Source organism: Poecilia reticulata, linkage group LG4, assembly GCF_000633615.1.
Source record: "Poecilia reticulata strain Guanapo linkage group LG4, Guppy_female_1.0+MT, whole genome shotgun sequence".
NCBI lineage: Eukaryota > Metazoa > Chordata > Actinopteri > Cyprinodontiformes > Poeciliidae > Poecilia > Poecilia reticulata.
Genome location: NC_024334.1, coordinates 3,334,961 through 3,351,034, shown reverse-complemented (window position 1 = coordinate 3,351,034; position 16,074 = coordinate 3,334,961). Strand labels below are relative to the sequence as shown.

The following is a 16,074-nucleotide window of genomic DNA, read 5'->3' as shown; positions in this document are numbered from 1 at the left end:
CAGCAGTAGGAACACTGTTAGTGTCGACACAACGCCAGTAGAGACCCAGCAGTAGGAACTCTGTTAGTGTCGACCCAACACCAGTAAAGACCCAACAGTAGGAACTCCGTTAGTGTCGACATAACGCCAGTAGAGACCCAGCAGTAGGAACACTGTTGGTGTCGACCCAACACCAGTAAAGACCCAACAATAGGAACTCCATTAGTGTCGACACGACGCCAGTAGAGACCCAGCAGTAGGAACTCTGTTAGTGTCAACACAACGCCAGTAGAGACCCAGCAGTAGGAACTCTGTTAGTGTCGACACAACACCAGTAGATCTAGAGATTCAGAAGCTGCTGCACTTTTTCAGCTAGAATAGTTCCCCTGTAAAACAGACACACAAAGTGTTTTATGTGTCAAACTAAAACAATAAATTGCAGAAATAATACTTTATTCATCTATAAAGGAGTTTTGCATTATAAAACTTTACAGCAAGGGTGTCCAAAGTGCAGCATGGGGCCATTTGCCGCCTCTGGATTGATTTTGTGTGACCCATAATTGAGACAAATTTGGTTTCAGAAACTTTTACCTTTTCTTTCAATTAGGATTAAACTACGGCACACAAATTGAAATCTTTTGACTAAAATGTCAGATACAATACCTGTTAACCATTTGTTCTGCTTTTCCTTTAATTTCATGGTACATTGGTCTAGGTGTGTCACTATATGACAGTCTTTTTTCTTGAGGCTAAAAGTAGTCCTTACCATTTATGAAAAAAATAAGTAAATAAATAAAGAAATGACCAAGTGACAAATCAATTAATCACATGCTGAATTACAAAAACGCAATAATTTCCACTGGCATTATTTATAATTTTTCTCTTTTGACCTCAAAGTGCTGTAAAATTCAACTACATAAATCAATATAACGATAAGAACAAAACATATTTAAATGTATTTAAACGAAAGCATATTTGTATTTAAAACAAAGCTCAAATATACTTCATAACTGTTTGAATCAAATGCCAAAGAATAAAAATGGATCACAAACATTTAAGCTTCTCGACAGTCTCAGCACTCCGTACCTAAAACGGTAAAACAGCAGATGATTTTTGCCCATGTTGCAGAAAGTTTGCACACCCCTTTACCTCCTAACTGTCCTGACTGAACAAATTAAAGAAATTTTTACATGTTTAAACCAAACGTCTGACACTATTGGTGTATTTTAATGTGCTGTTCTGGCGCAGAGTTACCAAATACAGCACATCTATGTCTGTGTCTTTTTAAAAAATTACATTTTAAGTCAGTTCAGTTGTGTTTCTGTATCTGTGTGGCTCATACTAAACCTCAGGTATCGGTATCAGAAGTGTATAAATGGATCGTTGTGTCCCTGTGTGTACACACCAACACTGCCTGTAGCGTTTTCTGTGATTATTTGTGATTATTTGTGTTTTCTGATCGGCAGGTTCCGTCTCTGGAGGATTTCAGCCACTTGCCTCCTGAGCAGAGGAGGAAGCGGCTGCAGCAGAAGATCGACGAACTGAACCGGGAGCTGCAGAAGGAAACGGATCAGAGGTGAGAGGTCGCCGGCCGAGGCGTCAGGAGGAGCTGCAGGTCCGGCTGCTGAACCTGTTGGTTTCTGTCAGGGACGCCTTGAACAAGATGAAGGACGTGTACGAGAAGAACCCGCAGATGGGCGACCCCAACAGCCTGCAGCCCAAAATCTCTGAGACCAGCTGCAACATCCAGAAGCTGCGCTCAGAAATCCACAAAAACGAGGTTTGACAGATTTTTCTGGACGATAAATTCTGGGATGCACCGATTTACTGGCTGGATGATTTCCTTAATTTTGGAGCATCGATGATCGACGGATGCTTGTATGTGAAGCCGGTCTTATCCACCGATCTCATATTCCTCAGTGAATGTTTAAAATCAGCCTCTGTGCTCCTCTGCTGTGCTGTGAGAGGTTTTCCTGATGTTCAGACCTGACCCGGCCCACCGGGTCAGGTCTGAACATTAACATCAGTCTAAGTGACTTTCTTGCAATATTTAGTGACAAAATTTCAGATTTCAGACAAAAAAATGTTAACGGCAAAAATAAGTTTTTTTTTTAAAATTGGTAATTGATGATTGGCCTGAAAACTGCAATCGGTGCTGCAATAAATAATAATGTTGTTGTTTTGAGACCATTTTCATGTAAAATTACAGTAATAATAATGCAAGAACACTTTCTCAACAATCAGTAAACTTTAATTTCTAATGAACATTTAACACTGGAGCTGGAATACTTTTACATAGCCAAGATAAATAAACAAAACATCAGATGAAATGCATTATGAAGTTTAAACAAAACTGTCCTTCAAAATAAGAAGAATGAAGACTTGAAGTAGAAAGAGATCATACAGATGAAAATTCCTCAGCTCGTTTTAATTTATCGTGTTATTAACTGGTTTATTGCGACCAGTTGTTTGTTTGTGATGGTGGAATATGACGCGGTCCTCAGCGTACGGACAGATCATCTGAATCATTCTCGGTCTTTTCGTGGTTCTCTGTGCAGACGTGGCTGTCGGAGGTGGAGGGGAAGCAGAGCTCCAGAGGAGACCGACGGCACAGCGCAGACAACCACCAGCACACGCCTCAGGGCAGGGAGAGGTGACCAGCCAGCCGCCTGCCTCTTGATCACCATCAATCAATTAAATAATCCTCAACTAATTTAGTCATCGATTAGTCTGGAGTTTACAAACTAAAAACCCCCCAAAAAACAGGCAATTTGCTGAAAAACAAGTCAGAGCAATAATTAACCAAAACTGTTCAAAAATATAAACATTTTGAATTTTAAGATAACAAAAAACKTATATGTTCTACACTGAAACCCCTTAAGCAGCAGTTTTAGCTTCAGTCGGTTCAAATACTGTAGAGAAAATGCTATTAAGCACATTTGCTACCCAATTATTGATCAATGAATCCAAGAACTAATCACCAGATCATCCTTGCACTGTATTGATCTCACATGTTGATGTTGGGATATTTTTATCTGTAGCTTCCTCCTTCGCTATAAATGATCAAGTGTCACATTTTATTTTTCAAATAAAATGTTTTTTATTTGAAAAATGAAGTGAATTATTTATTTTTTGCATCTTTTAATGTATTTCTAATAAGTAGTTGATTACTAAACTAGTTGACTATTATTTTACGATCACGATTAATCTGATTATTTGTTTCAGAACTAGTTCCTAGAAACTGTGGACAGTATAAAAAGAGCCAGTGTACTGCTTTTGATTTAGATTAAGACTTTATCCCCCCTCTTTTTATAGCATTTAATTTGAAGGATTTGATTTTAGTAGAAATATTTGAATAAATCAATTTAAATTAAAAATAGATGTTTCTAAATATTTTTATTGCGTGTTTGAATGGGGACAAGTGTTGAGATGGACCATTAACAACATTAAGGCAATAAAACAACATAAAATAAATTGTCATACATACATAGCAGAAATCATAATATTAACTTAAAACAGACCACGTTAAAAAATTATATAAAATTAAATATTTCTCATTTATCTCCACAAAAAGACTTTAATTACAAAAAGTAAATCACAAAAACAATCATAAAATAAAAGATGTTCAGTATTTATAAATGCACACACAGCTATTTATTAATACTATTTATTATCAGGACGTCCTGGAACAACCGGCCCTTTAAGAACATTCCTGATGAGATCAGCAGCCATTTTCTTTCATCCAGCGCTGTTTAAATTACATTTTTTTGTATTTGTTTCCCATCAGCCCGGAGGGCAGCTACAACGACGACACCAGCCAGGAGCATCAGACGCCGCATCGCACGCCGCAGCACCGCCCCGCGCAGCCGGCCCAACCCAACCACGACCCGCACGAGTTCGACGACGAGTTCGACGACGACGACCCGCTTCCCGTCATCGGACACTGCAAGGCCCTCTACTCCTTCGACGGTAACTGCTGCAGTTCCTAGCGTCGCCACCAGGGGGCGCGGCCGTTTTCTCTAAGTAATATTCTGTTCAGATCAGGAAGCGGATCGGCGGAAGTTGTGGTTTGTAGGTAGTTTTGTGGTTTTTATGAGTGTTAGCACTCTATAAGACTGGTAAGTTACAGTTTGTTTATGTTTAAGAAGGATCATATGTGTATTTTATTACTTTGGACATTTTCTGTTAGCTCAATTTGCCCAGAATAAGCTAAGCTAAGCTAAGCTAGGTTTGACTCTAAAGTGGTGAATTGTATCATGTTTAGTTGCTCTATTTTACTTTATTTAACTTTAATAGTGAGTGAAAGATAAAACTGGAGTAAGGAGTGAGAAGATTGTTTTATTTAATTTACCAAATATAGCTGTTATAAGGGCCTTTGGGCCTAGTGGTAAGGCTTAAAAGACAAGTAATATGATTAAAATATTTCTAGGTTACAAAATGATTATTTTTGTCACGTGGTCCAAAATCAAATCAAAAGTAAATAATAATAATAGAAAGATTAAAATAAAAACAAGCAACTAAAGATTTTATTCATTTTTATTTTTTTGTAGAAAAGTGATCGTTATTCATTGTAAATCCCAAACTTTCAAATACTTTTACACATTTTCTGTACCGAAAGAAATTTAATCTGGTTTCCAAATCCTTTTGAGCATCAATAAACACATTTATTCAGTTACAAGAAAAACATTTGAGTTATTTTCTTTGAAAACACTTATGCACCAAGTTTAATAAATTAAATAAAAGCTGATTTAGGCACCACAAAGTTGGTTTTCAACTTTGATTTTTTATAAAAGTTTGGTTATAAACAGGCAAATACATTTTCTACTGTAAGGAAATGATTTGTCATATTTTTACCCTTATTGCAAAGTTTGCTTTTAGACACACCTGGTTTTGGACAGAATCGGTCAAAAGTAACTTTTTTTTCCCCAGACTTTTGAGTTTTTAAAGATAAATGTTTGAATGTTTGTAAACGTAAGCAGCGTTATTCTGATGATGTGTTTCTTTGTTTTGCAGGGCAGAATGAGGGGACTCTGACGATGGCAGAGGATGAGGTAACTGTTCATCAGTTCTTTGCTTTGTGACGCAATGGCGCCATCATGTGGTCTTCTGTAAAACAACACGCCTGCCGCGTTTTAGCCTTCAGAGAACTAAAGTGACTTTTAACCCTGCAAAAACACAAATTTTATTTCAAGATTTGTTTTAAATTATTTACATCATTCCCTCGTGCATTTATTTATTAAACATGTATGTATTTATTTTAGTTACTTACACAGAAATCTCCGCTTGCTCCATCCATCCATCCATCCATTTTCTTACACCCTTGTCCCTCAGTGGGGTCAGGAGGTGCTGGTGCCTCTCCAGCTGGCGTACCGGGCGAGAGGCGGGGTCACCTGGACAGGTCGCCAGTCTGTCACAGGACAACACAGAGACACACAACCATGCACACACACACTCACACGTAGGGGCAATTTGGAGAGGCCAATTAACCTGACAGTCATGTTTCTGGACTGTGGGAGGAAACCGGAGTACCTGGAGAAAACCCACCATGCACAGGGAGAACATGGAGACTCCATGCAGAAAGACCGGGGCCGGGAATCGAACCCAGAACCTTCTTGCTGCAAAGCAACAGCTCTACCAACTGCACCACTGTGCAGCCGCCTCTCCGCTTGCTCATTTGAATTTAAGAATATAAAATAAAAAAGTCTGAATTAAAAATGGAGAAAGTCCCTGAAATATTTAAATTGGCTATTTATTATAAATTATTTGGTAGCATATTAATCATTTATTTATTTAATTTTGAGTGAAACTGCCTTCACATGTAAGTGCGACTGACTTAATCTGTCTGTCTAACGGATAAATGTGGGATAAAGTTCCCAAAAGTTAAACTGAAGAGCAGCACTACTTTAACATACTTTTACTCTAGTAAAAGTAAAAAATATCTGTCAAGTATGAGTAAAAAAGTATTTGGTAAAAAGTCGAGTCAAGCACCGAGTAACTGATCAGATTATGAATCAAACCCTGGAATAATTTACTTTATTCCAGTTGCAAGTTTGAAAACCAGTTGGGTTCAAACTGGACGCCTTGTTTACGTTTTACTGCAATAAAATACTGAAAGATTTAATGTTTATTTCCCTGCTCATAGCGGCCATGTTGGGGTTTTTGTTGCAGGTGCTGTACATCATCGAAGAGGACAAAGGCGACGGCTGGACGCGGGCCAGGAAGCAGAGCGGCGAGGAAGGCTACGTTCCCACTTCCTACGTAGAAATCACCATCGAGAAAAACAGCAAAGGTGCCGTGACGTACATCTGAGGCGCCGCCGCCTCCTGTCTGTCGTTGCCTCCATGTTTGCCTTTTAGCGTCAGCGTGGCGCCGCAGCATCCAAACGCCGTCCGTCCCCCTGGACCGGTGCTGGGAGGGACAAACGGGACGAACCTGCTGAGCTCAGTATCAATCAGATTATTTTAGAAAACGTTATGTAATATATTAGAAACTTTTTATTTCATATTTTTTGGATGAAACAATCAAGTTCCCTGATTTTAAGCTCTTTTTGTGTTGTGCATTTTTGCACTTTTTTGTTATCTGTGCCATCCTGCCGGTTTGTCTTCACTAATGCAGTTTTTATGCACACGAGTTCATTTCATGCAGTCTTTTAAGAAGTAAAAACATTAAGATGACTTTTTGTGCTTTTCTTCCTGCAAACAATCCCCACCACAAACTGAGCTGCTTACATCAGGAACGTTTTTTATCTTTGTTAGATTTGCAGAGTTTTGTGCAGCTAAGTTCTGACCTCAYGTTTTCTCTTCAATAGTTAACAACATTTAAAAACTTTAGATACTTTCTCTTAGCGTTTATTAATAATTGTACGAAATTCTGATTCTTCAAGTTTCTCGATAGAAGTTGCAGCACAAATGAACATTTCCTTGTTTTCTGCAGAGTTCACAGTTCAGTTTGTGCATGAAAAGGAACAAAYGAGGGTTTAGCCTGGTGGTTTGSTGGGGAAGAAAAGCAACATGGCCGTCTTTTAGGATCTGGTTCAGTAAGAAGGATGTTTGTATGAAGTTTGCAGGATTATTTCAATAATTCAGATTTTATTCTGCTGTGTTTCTTTTTGGTTCGTTCCAAATCCAAGCTTTTATTGTCTGTTTGGCATAAACAAATTAAAATATTTGAAARAAGATGTGGTGCTTTAGTTTGTGACTACCTAGCTGCAGCTGCGTTTCCATTACAAATGTGTGCAAAACTGTCGATATTCAGCAAATATTGGGGAAAAAAAAGCCACAATTTCACAAGTGAAGTGTTTAAATTAAATAAGCGCAATTAAATTCCCAAGTGAAACATGTTTGTTCACACAATAGTTCATTAAAAATCATCCTCCTGCCACTTCCTGTTGTCGTCGTCTTTGTGGTTTCCGGCAGTAGTAACATCCTTTTGTTGATCATGTGACTTGTATACGAAAAAAGTTTTTCCTTTGCGGTTTAAGAAATACATWAATTTCCTTAAAAACTCATTTTAGCACAAAACTTTTTGTTCAATTTTTTCTTTTTAGAATTTGGCGCGTTTCCATGAAGCAAATTTATTTTTGAAATGTCAAATTGTGCATTCATCTGGTTAATGGAAACGCAGCTAGTGTTGCAGAAAACTCTCTGAAAGTTTAACATTTTTCATGTTAAACACAATATTCTCCCTGTTGAAGTTTTTAAGTGCGTTTCTGTTTGTAACGGTTTCTCTCCTCTTCGTGGCTGCAGGTTCCTGAGGGCTGCAGAGTGGCCAGGCGATTTGATTGGCTGGTGGAGGGCTCACGCTGATAATGATTGGTGGTGGAGGCTGGGGGGGCGGGGAGAAGGAGGCCCTGCATGTTTCTGTGCTGCCATAATCASCAGAAAGTCAGATTTCATTAACGACGCCATCTTTGTTTTCGTTCAGTTGCATCCTGATTCGCTCTCATGGTTYGTCTTTTAACGCATCAGCATGAAATTATGAGACGGTTGTTCAGACGGACTGAGTCTCCTAACTCTATCGAAGCCTTTTCTCATTAAAGCAGCTTTTATTTTGTAATTTTACATMTGGATTTGAGCTGAAAGTGCAAAAACATTGAGAAACAAGCTGCACCATCTTTAAAACATGGAGCAGCGTTTGCACATTCCTGATCGACATTTCCTCCAACAGGAAGAAAATAACTTTTAACGAGAGTCTCCTCTGTACAGGAGAAGATTAGGATCACTGAAAAAAAGGAATTCTGGCTTTAATCTCATAAATTTGAATTTAATCTCTGAATTTTGACTTTTTGGAATTTAATCTTAGAATACCATAAAACTCAGAATTGTTTTTAGAATTCGTAATTTTTTCAGAATTCTGAATTTAAGATCAGAAATATGATTTTAATCTTATAATTCTAACTTTTTTCTTATAATTTTGAATTTAATCTCAGAATTCAGATTTTCTTTCGGAATCTTGAATTTAATTCTGACATTAATTATTTTTTAGTGGCCCTAATCTTCTTCCGTACCTGTGATTGTTCAGCAGAGAGCCATGTCGAGTCCCAGCAGCGCCCGGACTTTGTTTAAGCCGTCCCGGTCTGCTTGCTAACACCATCAGTGCTGCTGTGCTCCATCTGTGTCCTGTCATCATCTGTGCTCTGTTGGTGATGTCTGCCTGCCTGCCTGCCTGCCTGCCTGAGCCACTCTGCTCCTCATGCCTGCCTTCATCCTCACCAAGTCGCATGTTTTTGAAGTTTCCGTTGATCGCCACGTTGTCTAATGAAGCATGATTCTTTAAATGTTTGTAACTTCTCAGAGATCATTAGACAGACAGCAGGACTCAGGTGAAAACACAATCCTTCCTCCTCCTCCTCTTCCTCTCTCTTTGCCTTTCCCTCCTCSGATGTCGTTGCGCCAGTCGACCAGCAGGGGGCGGCCTCTCCTCCAGCTGGACTTCAGCCTTAGAAAACCTTCATGCTGTTTTCATCGTTGACAGATTTTTACACACTACATTTCCCATCAGCCACCTGGGTTCATCCTTCACCCTCCTGGACTCTCGACATCAGTTTGTTTGTGAATGTTTCGACACGCGCATCATGTACGGAAAGCCAAGTAGGCCAAAAATCCGTCCGTGTTACATGCGTCATGTTGTTTTTTTTCTTTAATCTGTTGAATTATTTGTACATTTAAACATCYGTGTCATGCTGAATGTGTTTCCATGGTGATTGTTTTGTTCCTCGGAGGCGACACGGTTTGAAGAGATGCACTTTGCCCTGAAACAGCGTTTGAACCTGATGAATGAATGAATGATGTGATTTTTGTTTTTCTGAATGACCACTAGRCAAACAAAAAAATATTTGTTTTGTACTCTTTTTATTCAAAACACTTTATTTTTGCATGATTTGTTTAGATCTTTGATTCATGACGGTATGTCTGAGACACTAATGGACGCTTCAGACTTTTGAGGAATAATCTCTAACCAGCAGCCGGCCGTGATTCTGTTTCTATGACGAAGCTGTGAAATGTGCATTATGACGCTGTAGATGTTCTAAATTCCAACTTCCTTATTTTTGTCACTTCACAGCCTCCATATCTCCAATCAGGGCTTAAATTTGCTTCTCTGTTGCCTTTATGCAAACTTTAACCTTGAAACTTTTTCTTAAACATGCAGAAAATTTAAATAAATTAGCTTGGAAATAATTTTACTTTATTCTACTGACTTCTCGCAGAATGAAGCGAATTAAAAACGTCAGTTTCTGCAGCYGGACGGATTAATTTAATGCATCTTGTTGCAATTCAAGCAATGACTTTGTGTTTCCTTACTTACTTTGTACACTTAAAGTACGTAACTTTAATTAAAAATGTTTTTTTTTCCCCATATTTGTTGAAACAGTCATGTTCTGAGACAGATGATCTGTAAAAGCATTGATCTCCCTGAGCTGCTACTGCCGTCTGAAGAAATGCACCAAAAACAGCCAATCAGAGCCAGGAGGCGGGGCTTAGCGCTGTCAATCAATCTCATCTACTCGCTGATCAATGTGCTGATGGCAGAGAAACAAACAGGAAAATATCAGGAAGAAGCTGTACGATAGCACAGCGTAAAGGCTGTGATTGACAGCGCTAAGCCCCGCCTCCTGGTTCTGATTGGTTGTGTATAGTTGGCACTGGGAGAAGACGGGATCTCTTTTTTTTCAGTTTTCCTGTTTCATAAACTGTCACAAAATGGTGACAGTTTCAATAAATATGTAATAGAATTTTTTTTATAAAATTAAGACACTTCAGCTTTAAGCCCAAAGTTTTTCTCGCCCGTCAGGTTTGGATCTCGATTCATCAAGACGTTTGTCTTAAAACATGTAGACAAAAAGACATTTTAGTTTGTATTTTATGTATTAAAGTACATTTTGCTAAATATTTACACCCTTGTCAAAAATTGGTTGAAAAATATTTAGCATTGCAGGTTTTTTTCGGTAATGATTTCATGAATTTTGGGAGATCRGCGATCGCCCCAAGCAAAGATGGAACTTTGTTGGGATATTTGGCCAAACTGTGAATCGTCAGGCCAGAAAACTACAATCGGTGCATTTCTAGTTTCCACTGATTATCTCCGTACCATCACCCTAATCTTTAGCTCCCTCCACAGATTCTTTAGTTAGGACTCTAAAATCTTACTACTGCCTGCGAGAAGAGACACGTTTACAGATTAAACGTCCAAAACTGTAAATCTGAGTTGGGTTGAATCGCTGTGGGGTTAATTGTAACCTCGTTTCTTTAATGCTGAMAAAGCATTTGCATAATTTTGTGTATTATAATGCAGTGAAACCTTCCATCCTAATTATTTTTAAAGCTTTTCTGTGTTTTAATATCTTATAAATCATTCCTGACCTAAATGTCTTCCAACTGAACAAAAAGTCCAAAGATTTCCACGTTTTTGTTGTGTGAAAGAAAGAAAAAGTAGCAGGGAATGTTCTGCATAAAAACCCGAGAGAAGAAAATGTTTTTTCTTTCTGGTGTTTTTGGAGAAACATTAAACTTTTGTTTKAAACGTATAAACCTGCAGTAAGTTCTGGTACTGGAAGCCACTGTGATCCTGCAATAAACCCGACAAATTMTCTGTCTGGTTCTGCTTTTTTCTCCAAAATCCTGTGAAAACTTTGAGACGGCGGCGTGCGAGAGCGTGTAGAAAAAAAAAAAAACAGGAGAAAATCACCAAAAATGAAATTCTGAGATTAATTTCACAAATTTTCTAGAATTTTTTTTTTGAACAATTAAGTTTCAAAAGTTRAACATTTAACAAAATGGAAATCAGAAATAAAAAAATATGAGAGAAAAAAAATTAATGAGATTTATCAGAAATWTTCTAGGAAAAAGACATTTCTGAGTGAAAAGTTGAAAATTTTAAGATAACATGGAAATTTGTGAGTTTCAAAAGTCAAAAATTTCAAATTTTTTAACTGCATTTTCCATTTTTTTCCTAACCCCCCCAAATTTGGTTTATTTGAACAAATATGTGACTTTTCAAATTCAAAAATCACCTTTTTCTAGAAAAGAATCTGACACTAAAAAGTTCTCACTTTTTTCTTCTTTGATTTTTCAAACATCTTTTGTGGAACATTTCAGACATTTTTTGGGTGAAATTTACTCCAGTTTTTCTGTCTACAATGGCGCCAACACGTCGCTCAGCACATTTAAGCCTTTTTCCAGTAATTAAACCCAGAAAAATGTAAATCTGTTCTCCGTATGTTGTAACCATGGCAGTACTCACTCTCCATATTGTGCACATTTTTTATTTTCCTTGAATGTTGTCGAATACTTTGAACATAATTCTCCTTTTCCTTGATGAAAATGTCGCTCTAATAAAACAAACATAAAACCATGAGAGCATTTTGTGTAAAAGCAAATATTTTGTCATGCAACACKTCATGGAAACCAGATGAGTTCAGATCATAAACCGTATTTATTRCATTTTACAACATTCATAATATAAACATTAAAATTAACTTTTTTACAGTCAGTCTTAAAATATTTACAGTCTAATATGTTTTAAATATGTACAGCTTGAATATCACAAAGTATTTTAGTGATTTTATTTTTAGTGAATTAAATAAAATCTTCATAGATACATGTGATTTTTGTTCAGTTTTGACTTTTTAAAAATAATTTTACCTTTTTTTTGGTTCCATATTTTATAAGAACAGCTGACAGCCATTTCCACTGCGTCGCTACTTCATTTTTCTCCACTAAAACTAAAATCCTGCACTAAATTTAAAGAAAAAAAAACRGAAATTAATCATTTATTCATATTTTTATTCTRTTGATCAACTTTAAGTGGATTTCAGACGTTTTTCTCCCCATTTATTCACAAAATCAGGGCTCATATTTTAGCCAAGAGATGAAAATTKATAATACYTTTTGGGGAATTTTGCCAAATGAAATGGGTTCACTCACACCGTAGCTCTGTAAAAGTTGTGTTTTATACGGGTAATTAGTGACAAATGCAGATAAAGACCCATCCTCTATTATTGGACCGGTCCTGTCCAGTGTATTTTGCATTTTAACTTTTTTATCAAGCAAAGTTTTGAGAAAAGTAAATAAAATCGAATGGAAACGTTGATTTCGACGCGCCAGCACGTCATCCACCTTCAGACAGTTTGCATCATATCAACTTAATTTATAATAGACTTAGACAAGRCATATAAAACTGCAGTTTTAACAATAATKTGGTTTTCTGTTTATTTTTTGTGAAATTTCACCTCTTGGTTTATATGTCTGTAGGTTTTGTTGGTGAGTTTGACGTTATTCTGGCCTTATGATCCAATCTTTTCTGCAGAAAAACATTCTGTTTCTCAGTGTATTATCTGTAGCTTTAGTTCTCTATGGGGGACTGATCCTGCCAAAATTAATAATAAATATAGAAATAAATGGCTTGATAAAGTAATTAAGTATTGCATAAAAAAGAACTTTCCCATTTATTTGACTATGCAGTGTAACGCAAGTTAATATTTGTCATTTTCAACAGTAGTAATTTAACAGAAGAAAAAAAAAAAAGGAAAATAAAATTAATTGTGAATAAACGAAAAGGGAAAATGCAAAGACAAAATGTTACAGGAGAAAATAAAACCAAATGTGTGAAAAAAAAATTACAGTAAATTTAAAAATTACTAAAAAAAAATGGTTTAAAAAAAATAAATATTAACCAAAAGTGACAGTAAATTAAAAAATATCTAAGGAAAGAACAAATAATGAAATAAATGAAACTAATAAAACAATAAKATTGCAAATAAGACTTAAAATGATAACTACTGGTCATAAAGTTAATACTGTTGAAAATAACAGCACACAATAATAAAATAAGCCAGGAAAGTTTTTATACTTTATTTTTTGGATGCAACTTTTGGCAAAATTACTGTATTGAGCCATTTATCTACTTCTACATTTATTGCCAATTTTGGCAGGASCACTCCTCCATACATTTGTGATCTGTTCTATAGATCCCATCAGTTTCTGTTTTAACCTGTCGCTCTACAACAAACCTTCTTAGTTTTAGTATTAATGCAGTTTTTCCTCTAAGACGTTGTGGTAAATATTTAATACTGGATTAAATAACAACTGACCTGATCACTGAAGTCGCTTTACACAGAAACATGAAACACAGACCAACGTTTTTGTTTTGAGCTGCTTGTGGCTCGGTGGGTTGAGGCTTTGCTCCGTCCTCTAGTTAGTCCTTTAGCTGTGTTTTGGTCACAGGCTCCAGTTTCCTTGACAACGCRGTGAGGATGAGGTTGAACTTGTTGTAGCGATCTGATTGGTTGACGGCTGCTCCGCGGCTCCCCCAAAGCAGCCGCAGCTGGAAGTCCGTTTTAAAAACTTCCAGCAGATCTTCGTCGAACTGAAACCCTGAAGGGACGGAAACAGAAACAGGTCGAGGGAAGTCGGACGGGAAAACGGGAAATGGAACGAAACGCTCAAAACGACTTCAAATCAWYTGGTGTCAAACGTTTGTGTCATTTTAAAGATCTGTTTCCAGAGATCTCATGGAAGCTTTATTTTTATATATTTAAAATGATAAATTTGTGCTGCACAAATGTTTGACGCCAATTTTGTGAGATTTGAAGAACTTGACTCAGATAAAATAGGATTTTATTTTTATCTACCTTCTAGGATCTTCTCTGCGTTGGACGTGTAGCTCTGAGCGTTGTTTGCGACGTCGCGCGCCGCCTCCAGGTGGCGCAGCATGATGTCACATCCCTGGTCGCTGGTTTCCCAGAGCTCCACCCCTTCGGGCGTGGTTGACGGTCGCTCCATCAGGGTGAGCAGAGGCAGGAGGAGGGGGATGCAGACCACAGAAGGAGAGGAGGCTGGAAGAGAAAGTTTAGGTCCTGAAAATGTTCCGTATCATATTCAAATGTGACCCGTGATGCTTCTTTGAACAGGTTAAGATAGATCTATGGTGTCACAAATGTGTTCTTTACAAAACATGGTGAAAATGGCTGCAAAAATACAACCGTACATCTTTGAAAAGCAGACATGGGGCCCGCTGCACAACCAACAAGAATGCAGCAAGTAGTTTCTAAATTGTAAGACAACAAAACTCTTGTCTTTTCCAGCAGCCATTGTACGCAGCAGTAAAATCAGCTGACCAAATGTGCTGGAGATCAGCCTGAGTTGCTAGGTAACGGACAGAGAACTCAGCTGGGGTTGCTAGGCAACGGCACGATGCGACTCAACAATCAGGAGGCTTCTTTTTTCATTCACTCGTTTCCAGAAAAGACTTTTCAGMGGCAGCAGAAACCCAAACGGAAGAATAAAAACTAGAAACAAGCTACATTAGTGAGACAGGTCTCCTTTAAAACGCGTTTCGTCTCCTTTGCTCAGAGCAGAAAACACTCCGAGTCGCTGAAATGCCTGTTTTCCTGTTACCTTCTCCTTCATACAGACTCTTGTAGAAAGGCTTGAGGATTTTCTCGTAGCTGACGGCGTTCTGCGTGTAGTTCCTCCGTAGAGTCGTCCAGGTTTCCTCCAGGCGGCTGATCTGGACCAGAAACAACAAACAGCAACTGAGAGGAAACACATGTTGGCGCCCCCTAGAGGCCGACTGGACCAGAAACGACAAACAGCAACTCAGAGGAAACGCATGTTGGCGCCCCCTAGAGGCCGACACAACCACCGACGGCACATTCATCTTCCTGAACGTCTTTTTGGCTGAGTGTTCGGAAAGTTTCCTCCAAAAGCTCAGACGTTCTCAGACATGTAGAGGAAGTTTCTCATTTCAAAAAGCAAAAATTTTAATTTTGAGATTAAATTTGGAAATTTCTGAGTTCCAAAAGTAAAAAATTATCTAGGAAAAAATTCATATTTTGACTTTAATCTGAGAAAAACATGGAAGTTTCTGAGTTTCAAAAGTTGAAGATTAGCTGGATGAAGAGTAAAACTTAGACATGTTTTGGTTATCGGCGTGAAACTGGAATGAATTGAACAATAAAAGAGCCGTGAAACGTAAAATCATCAGCATGTAAAGTGATATTTCATCGTTTCCAGTCCGGAGGTGGACGTCGTGTTTCCGCTACCTGCTGCATGTCCAGGGCCTTCATGAGGGCCGTGAAGGCGAACAGATCGCCGACGGCGTTCTTCAGCTCCATGGCAACCAGGATGATGCGATTCAAGGTGGACGCCCGCTCCTCCACGGTGCCGGTGCATCCCAGAATGTCCACGGCGACGCCGACCGCCATGGTGTGGTGCCTGGGGGACGGATTCTGGTTACGTTCATAAAGACCCCTCACCAATGAAAACGAGGCACCGCGGTCGCCATGGTTACCGTTCCATCAGGTCCAGCCTCAGCTGGCGGCCGTGCGGCAGCGTCACCAGCTCCAGACCCGAACTAACGCCCATCCGACCTTTGACCTGAGGAGTCACGCCCAGGATCCGCGCCACCTGAAGCAGCAGCAACGGTTTTTACAAGAAGCTCTTAAAAGAAACTCAATTATTTTTTATCACCCAGTGGAAAAACATCAGCGTCCATTTTGTTGGGTTTATTTGATGCCACAGAAATTTCACTCCATTTTCTGACAGAGAAACAAAAATCAGCAGTAATGGTAGTAATAGTAGTAATAGTAGTAATAGT

General features: G+C 38.3%; 2 protein-coding genes across 2 annotated transcripts in view; one reads left to right on the top strand and one right to left on the bottom strand.

Annotated features, from left to right (window-relative positions):
* The window catches only part of LOC103463233 (formin-binding protein 1-like), a 38,273-nt gene extending 31,117 nt beyond the window's left edge, over positions 1-7,156 (top strand). The window contains exons 8-13 of the mRNA XM_017304241.1: positions 1,446-1,555; positions 1,627-1,759; positions 2,538-2,632; positions 3,767-3,948; positions 4,993-5,030; positions 6,148-7,156. Coding sequence (XP_017159730.1) covers positions 1,446-1,555; positions 1,627-1,759; positions 2,538-2,632; positions 3,767-3,948; positions 4,993-5,030; positions 6,148-6,288 — 699 coding nt within the window. The 3' untranslated portion in view covers positions 6,289-7,156. The remainder of the gene's footprint in view (positions 1-1,445; positions 1,556-1,626; positions 1,760-2,537; positions 2,633-3,766; positions 3,949-4,992; positions 5,031-6,147) is intronic.
* Positions 7,157-13,152: 5,996 nt separating this feature from the next.
* bcar3 (BCAR3 adaptor protein, NSP family member) overlaps positions 13,153-16,074 on the bottom strand; it is a 21,072-nt gene continuing 18,150 nt past the window's right edge. Inside the window, 5 exon segments of the mRNA XM_008406307.2 lie at positions 13,153-13,850; positions 14,108-14,311; positions 14,874-14,985; positions 15,521-15,692; positions 15,769-15,912. Coding sequence (XP_008404529.1) covers positions 13,672-13,850; positions 14,108-14,311; positions 14,874-14,985; positions 15,521-15,692; positions 15,769-15,912 — 811 coding nt within the window. The 3' untranslated portion in view covers positions 13,153-13,671.